The 7,036-nt window shown below is 48.5% G+C and overlaps 1 protein-coding gene across 2 annotated transcripts; it reads left to right on the forward strand.

Moving 5' to 3' along the window:
* Positions 1-1,962: 1,962 nt before the first annotated feature.
* LOC142045196 (uncharacterized) lies at positions 1,963-6,757 on the forward strand. Of its 2 annotated transcripts, none has more exons than XM_075058432.1 (3): positions 1,963-2,486; positions 3,303-3,482; positions 4,226-6,757. In XM_075058432.1, exons 1-3 carry the CDS (start codon positions 2,364-2,366, stop codon positions 6,740-6,742), a joined length of 2,820 nt encoding a protein of 939 aa, XP_074914533.1. In that variant the 5' UTR covers positions 1,963-2,363; the 3' UTR covers positions 6,743-6,757. The 2 variants fall into 2 exon arrangements, with proteins under 2 accessions (XP_074914533.1, XP_074914540.1); XM_075058439.1 differs by having other exon boundaries at positions 4,229-6,757.
* The last annotated feature ends 279 nt before the right edge of the window (positions 6,758-7,036 follow it).

The raw sequence follows: 7,036 nt of genomic DNA on the forward strand, positions 1-7,036 counted from the left end.
CCTCGCACGTTCCTGTGTGAAGTCCAAAGCAAGCCAGCGTTAATTCCTCAGTATCTGGTACCTTGGCTCTGCATTGAGTAGTAATTAAACCATGCAGATGTTTACTGAAACCCAAAGCTTCTCTCTGGTTTTGGTTTCTCGTTCTGCGCGTTTGAACTTGGATCTTTCCTTATCAAGTAGTTTGACAGGGGATCTTCAGAATTCAAGGCTATTACGTAGGGACATTGCGAGTAGGACACTGCCATTTAGGGTGAAGCTAGAGGCTCGTGCTGAAAATCTTGAGGGCCTACTGTTTCTAGTCTAACTCTTGTTACCTGTGGTGCAGGACCTAGAGTTGGTTACACCAGCAGCAGGGAAACCTCTTTTGAATGCTCGCCAGTCTGCGGGAATTGTTGCCCATCATTGCTGTGTGGGTCCGGTACTCCCTACCACGTGCTGTTTTGAGATAGACATCATGGAGGAGTTTATGCAGGGAAGGAACAAGATCTTGTCCTTCTGCTGGGTCAGGTTTCTAAGATCACGTGTGTCAAGTTCTGCTTTTAAAAAGAAACAACCCCAAACTACCCAACGTATCGAGATGTTTGTCCTCCTCTCAGGTCTTTTTTAGAAGACTCCTGGCCTTGCAGAGCTGTACAAATGCGAGATTGTTTGTCATGCTTCTTGACTTTTACGCCTTACCACTCCAGAGTATGTTGTCAGCAAGGCTGATAAACACCATTTTGACTCAGTCTGTTTCTTGAGAGCTGCTGCTGCTGCTTCTGAGCTCCAGCTCCTCTTACTTGATCCAGCTGAATTATGTTCTGTCAATTATTGGGCTGCAGCAACTATTCTTGCCAGATGTTGTTCTCAAGAGCCTGTTGTTGTCGTCACAACAGTTTGGACTCTTATCTTCTCTGTTCTGTTTTAGAGACTGACTTTGGTTTATCCTTAAAATGGAGCATACTTACTTTGGACTGCCAGAGATTGGCGTAGTCAGAAATATGTGCTTGTTCTCCTTCTTGAAGATACATCCTCCATCGTCCATCAAAGCAGTGAAATCCTACTGTTGCGGGTCTTATTGTTGTACCACTCGGGTGCCCCTTTACCCTGAAGGATGTTCTCCTGGTTGCACGCCTGTTCTAGTTAGGCAGTGCTGTGTATGGTAGGAACCTGGCCCACAGGACGCCGTGTTAGATCAGGGAGGCAACTTCAGCTCCTGGTTGCAGAGTCCTGTGTGTCGTACGCAGCAGTCGGTTGAAGTCTATGGATGCAACAGTTTGCCTCCGCAGTACTACAACTTCCATTTTAAAGAGCGGCAAGTCATTGGGGCTACTGCCTGCTTAGTTAGCAAGGCTTAGAGAAAAGTAGCAAGTTTTTCTGGTGAACTTCCAAGAGTTTAAACTGAAGGCTACCTGTCTCTCCTTTCAGGTAGTCCTTGTTCAGGTAAAATCTGGTTCAGATTTCTTACAAATGCTGCTTACAAGCATGAGATTTTACTCTATCATCTGATGTATTGCTTTAGTCCCTTTGAAATATAGGGAGTCTGGAAGATCACCTCCCTGTACGTACACTAGGAACAGCATCAAAAAGTCACGAGTCAGCCAGGGAGATACTCTTACTCTGTGCCCCTGCCGAGCAACCTGGAAGTGACGATGAGCAAAGGGCTGTGAGCAGAGGCTGGGCTTTGCTTGCTGGCACAGACTCTGTGAGCACAGCTACCCGTGCGTCATAGATCAGACAATAGCAATTTCAGATTTGGCTATGGAGATCAAATTCGGCTGGGCTTTCTGTGTTACGCTAGGTCATAAGTAAAGCCTGGGCATTCCCTCGGAGGGGCCTGCATTACTTTTTTAAATGGCAGAAATATGCCTTCTGTATACCAGTTTCCATGCAACCCATTTTCCGTACTGCAGGGTAGGGATCTTGAAGCAGTTCCTACTGGACTAACTCCCTGTGGGCGTCAGGAGCAAGAAACTCATTTCTCTCCGTATTGGCGTCTTGTAGGTCCGGGAGGGAGACCCTGGAATGCAGCCTGCTTGAGGCTCAGCAGCGCTTATGTCAGCTGGAGATCGCCAGGAGTCAGCTTGAACTCCAACTTCAGACAGTCAGGCAGGCCAAGGAGGTGATACAAGGTGAGAGCCTCATGTGCTTTGTTTCTGGTGATCCCCCTGCCTAGGGAGGATGGTATAAAAACAGCTCTCTGTCTGCAGTGCTTCTAAGGAGTGAAGGAGCTGGGGACAGATCCCTCCTACACTGAAATTCAGATGGCTTAAGGTTAGTGAAGCCAGAACCGCTGTTTGTGTAGGCCCTGAATCTTGCCATTTGTCACGTTTGCAGGGGAAGTGAAGTGCCTTCAATGTGAGCTGGAAGCAGAGAGATCTCTCATGAAGCAGGAACGGGAAAACATGGCGCAGCAGCTCTTGCGGACAGAAGAGCAGTATAACGATACCCTCAAGCTTCGGGAAACGGATCACGAAGTGGAAATAAACAAGCTCCTGCAAGAGCTGGTAGGAAACAATATGCTTCTGAAGTCTTGAGGCAAGCTTTGTGGGCTAGCTTTAGAAGAATAATAGCCCGAGCGTGTGAAATGGCAGCAAGCGTCTGTCATAGGCCACACGTTGCCAGGCCAGGCAGCAGAGCCAACGGCTCGCACTTGAAAGCACGTGAAGACCCACGGGACTATGCTGGGACAGTAAATGCAAGCCACGGATTCCGTGTGGGCCTAAGACGAGTTGAGCAGAAGGTTGGGTGGTCCCCACCCAAGGCATGGCAGTACAGGGGTAGGATCTTACCAGACTCCTGTCTACCGTGAAGTAGACTCCTAACTTTCCTGCCAACTGCAGTCGTGGGAACTTTGTTCCTTTCTTTCTGTCCTTTCCCGGTTGACAGAGGTGTTATCTTTGGGCTCAAAGCATACAGAACAGATGGAACAGCCCCTTGTTCCTGGTACTTGAGCTCGTGGCCCGTCTTGTGACTAGGGCATCGGGGTGCTGGCCCCTTTCTCACCCTGCAGTCCATCTGCATCTTTTCCTTGATGAGAATGGAGTTGAGCTTTGAAAATAGCGGCTCTGAGACTAGAGAGAAATCCCGTAGGCGAGAGGTGCTAGGAAACAGGCAGCCGCCAGAGAGGGGAAGGTAACATCTCCTCTTCTTCCACCAGCTGACCCTCCTTTTAAGTTCCTTGATAGGACATGATTTATGGAGGGCACAAAGCCACTACTGTGCACTGTGGAGGTGGGGGTTTGTGGGAGGGATGAAGCTTCCCATTTTTTTGAGAAGCTTGGCTGGGACTCCATCCTGAAGTCTTCTTCTCCCCTCATCAGGCAAGCGAGCGGGAAGGGCACCATTCAGAGCTACAGGAGATGCTGGAGCAGTGGGAAAAGGAGAAGGCAGAGGCAGAAAGGGAGCACGAGAAGAAGCTGTTTGATATGAAGCAGAAAGTTGCTGCCATGCAAGCTCAACAAGAGGAGGAACGGACGAGAGTGGAAAGTGCCAAGCAAGAGGTAGAGACTGTGAAAGGAGAATTAGTGTGTTTTTTTTTTACTCTTCTGGGCTCCTTATTGGCAGTGCTTCTCTGGACACTGTCCGTCTGGGTAGAAGCGTCTCTTAGACACCCCTTTGTAAAGAGGCGCGATGCCTTGGCAGCCATGAGACCTTTGTGCCGTGAGGGACAGGGCCTGTAATGCGAGAGGCTACCAGAGTGTAGGTTTAAGAAAGGCAGGAAGCGCGTTGCAGCCTGAAGAGAACATGAACACCGTAACTGTGTCTGTGATCTGACCACTACTCCTTCAAGAGGGCACAGTGGGGTTCTAGAGGATGGTACCATGAAAACTCTACACGGTAGAGGTCCAAAAAAAACCCCAACCCCAACAACGGGAAATCCCATGTTGGGGTTGTTCTGTCTTCCCTTCTTCCCTCCCTATCAGAGAGAACATTGTCATGCCACTGCCTAAATCATGGTTAGTCTGCACTTTAAATCCTGGCTGCAGTTCTGGCAGCTCCTCCCCAAAAGAACACGCTAGAGCTAGAAGAGGTTCGGAGAAGGGCAAAAAGGAAGACGGGACTGGCCGAGTAAGCTGGGAAAGACGCAACCGAAAGGGTGGCACAGGAAAGGTCTTACAACATCCCGAGAGGCAGGGAGGGAGGGGGCAGCCCCTGACTGCCACTGAAGCAGGAGTTCAAATCTAGTACGAAAAGCAAACATACATGGGTGGAATTATTGAACCTCTTTGTCACTGCTTTGCAGCAGGAACGGGACAGGCTGCGAGCAGTTAAAGAAGAACTGGTACGGGAGATGAAACTTCTTCAGGAATCGGTCACAGCCTCCGAAACCCGAGCAAATGCAGCAACAGATAGGAATCGCTGCCTTGAACAAGAACTTCAGACTACATTGTCTACCTTAAAAATCAAAACCGAGGAAGTGGAAACGCAGCGGGAGAAAATCCAGATGCTCCAAAAAGAGGCAGCACAGAGAAAAGCTTTGCAGGAGAGTCTCACTCATATGACTGCCATCCTGTCAGAGAGGGAGGGAGAAATGAAGTTGTACCAGGAACAGATGAGAATGCTGGAGAACCAGAAAGAAATGCATGAAGCTACTCTCAGTGAGGTTATCAAGGACATAACAGAGAAAACACAGAAGGTTGAATCCCAGCAAGAACAGATACAGGAGCTGGAGAAGCAGCAAGAAATGCTGAGGACTGCTGTCAGCAAGATGAGCAAAGAGCTGGAGGAGAGAGACCGGGAGATCCAATTCCAGGAGGAGAAAATAATGATTCTAGAACGAGATGGTGCATCACAAGTGAGAAATCTGCAGGTGGATCTTGATCATATGAAAGGAAACTTGAAGGAGAAGAATTTGGAGCTTCTGTCTCTGACCCAGCAGATCCAAGCGCTGGAAATGGAGAGAGAACAGGTGAAATCTCTGCACGCGAGCCTTGGACACCTGAGGGCAGTTCTTAAGGACAGAGAGAGCGAGTGTGATTCTCAAAGGGATCAGTTAAGACTCTTGCAGCAGTACAAGGACCAGCAAGAGGGCTACCTGCAAGAGCTTCGTGGTACACTAGAAAAGATGACCCTTTCTTTATCTGAAAAGGATCAAGAGCTTGAGTCGCAACAAAAGCAAATCCGGGAAGCTGAAGAAGTCATGGAAATGCAGTTAAGGACTGTCCGTGACCAACTGGAGCAGACCTTAGGAACCTTAAAAGAAAAGGACAGACTCCTAGACATCCAAAAGCAACAGGCAAGGAGCTATGCGGAAAAAACAGAAGAACAGATGAATGTCTTGCACAGAGACTTAGAATACGCTACAGCAGTACTGAAAGAAAAGGATTTAATGATTGAATCTCAGAAGGAACTGATTGAGACCTTCCAAAAACAAGAGCAAGACTCTGGACAGCAGAAGGAAATTCTGCAGCAGCTTCAAGTGGCACTGAAGGAAAAAGAACAAGAAATGTTATCCCTTAGAAAGCAATGTGAGGCGTGGAAGGAAAAGGAGGAAAAGCGTGAAGCTGAGCAAACAAATCTCCAAGCAACAAAGCTGACTCTGAAAGAAAGAGAGGAAAAGATAGAGGTTCTGGAGGAAGCTCTCTCTAAGCTTCAACAGCAAAAGGAGGAGGCAGCGATGCAGACCAAAGCCATACAGCAAAAACTAGAATACGCTGCATCTTCTCTGGAAGCGAGAGATCAAGAGATAGTGTCTTTGCAAGAGCACGTCCAGGAGCTTCGAGAGCAGAAGGAGTTAGAAGGCAAGCAGGCCAAGAGTCTAGAGCAGGATCTAGACAAAATGAGCCAAATCTTGAAGGAGAACCATTTGGAATTCCTCAGGCAGACAGAGCAAATGAACATGTTCCGGCTTCGTGAAGAAAGCACGAAAGCAGCACTAACGTCATGCCAGCAGCAAGTGGATCTGCTTGAGCAAGCGGTGAGGAAGAGAGATGAAGACAATGAAACTCTCATGCAAAAAGTCCAGCGCCAAGAAGAAGAACTGAAGACCTTGCAGAATCTCCAGCTGCAGCTAACCAAGAAGAATGAAGAGGTTAGGCATGGCAGAGAGCCAGAGAAGCTCCTGGAAGAAGCCTTGCATGAGAAGGAGCAAGAGACCAAGGCTGAAGGTGAACTCAAAGAGTTAGAAGAGGAAGTAAGAGCTCTTCGGGAAGATCTCCAGCCTGTTCAGCCAACTCTGACAAAGAAGGATGAAGAGATCAAGAACCACAGAGACAGAGTCGGGTACTTAGAGAAGACTCTGAGAGAGAGAGAACAAGAGCTTAGGAGGCAGAGTGAGCTCTTGAAACAATTAACATCAGCTTTGCGATGGAAGGCTGGCGGGGAGACCCTGCAGAAACAAATCCAGAAACTCCAGAAATGGGAGGAAGAGGAAGCAGAGAAGAGGCGAGTTCTCCAGGAGAGAGACCGTTCCTTGCAAAGACAGAAGGAGCTAACGCAACAACTGGAGGATGAGCGGAAAGCCAAGGGGGAAGAGTTGGAGCGCACGATTGCTATTTTGAAGCAGACCGAGAGCAGAGAAGTCAAATGGAAAGAGAAGGCACAAGCACTGACTCTTGCCCTCACCAAGAGTGAAATGGCCAATGGGACTCTGAGGGAAGACATAGCCATCCTGCAGAGCATGGTTTCGGAGAGGGACACGGACCGGTTTCATCATCAGGTAGGCAGTGTGACTGATCGTCAGTCAACTAAAATGTCTAGAAAGGATTCTAATGATGATGCCCATAAAGATACGGGAATATATAGTCCCATAAATACATGACCTGCTTGGCCACAGAAACTGCGGTTGTAGCCAGCAGGCTTGCCTGTCTGCGTAGCTCAAGGCGTTCACCTGCTGAAATGTTTTCTGTCAGCCCCCAAACTACTGAAAGAACTACAGAGCTTGCTGTTAGAATTACCCCAAGCCCAAACGTTGGGGATGGGTAACTGGTTCTGTCCTGTGTAGGCAAGCTTAGCCGACGTGTCGTGGTTGGGGTTTGGCATGGAAAGGAAGGGGCACAGTTGACCAAACTAAGGGACTGACCTTAGCAGAATTTTGTAACGATGGTTGCACAGC

Source organism: Buteo buteo, chromosome 2, assembly GCF_964188355.1.
Source record: "Buteo buteo chromosome 2, bButBut1.hap1.1, whole genome shotgun sequence".
Lineage (NCBI taxonomy): Eukaryota > Metazoa > Chordata > Aves > Accipitriformes > Accipitridae > Buteo > Buteo buteo.

Excerpts from the sequence above, each read along its gene's own strand:
- LOC142045196 (XM_075058432.1), top strand. The coding sequence starts at position 2,364 with ATGAAGCAGGAACGGGAAAACATGGCGCAGCAGCTCTTGCGGACAGAA. Across the intron at positions 2,487-3,302 it reads ACAAGCTCCTGCAAGAGCTG|GCAAGCGAGCGGGAAGGGCA; the intron begins GTAGGAAACAAT and ends TCCCCTCATCAG. Across the intron at positions 3,483-4,225 it reads TGGAAAGTGCCAAGCAAGAG|CAGGAACGGGACAGGCTGCG; the intron begins GTAGAGACTGTG and ends ACTGCTTTGCAG.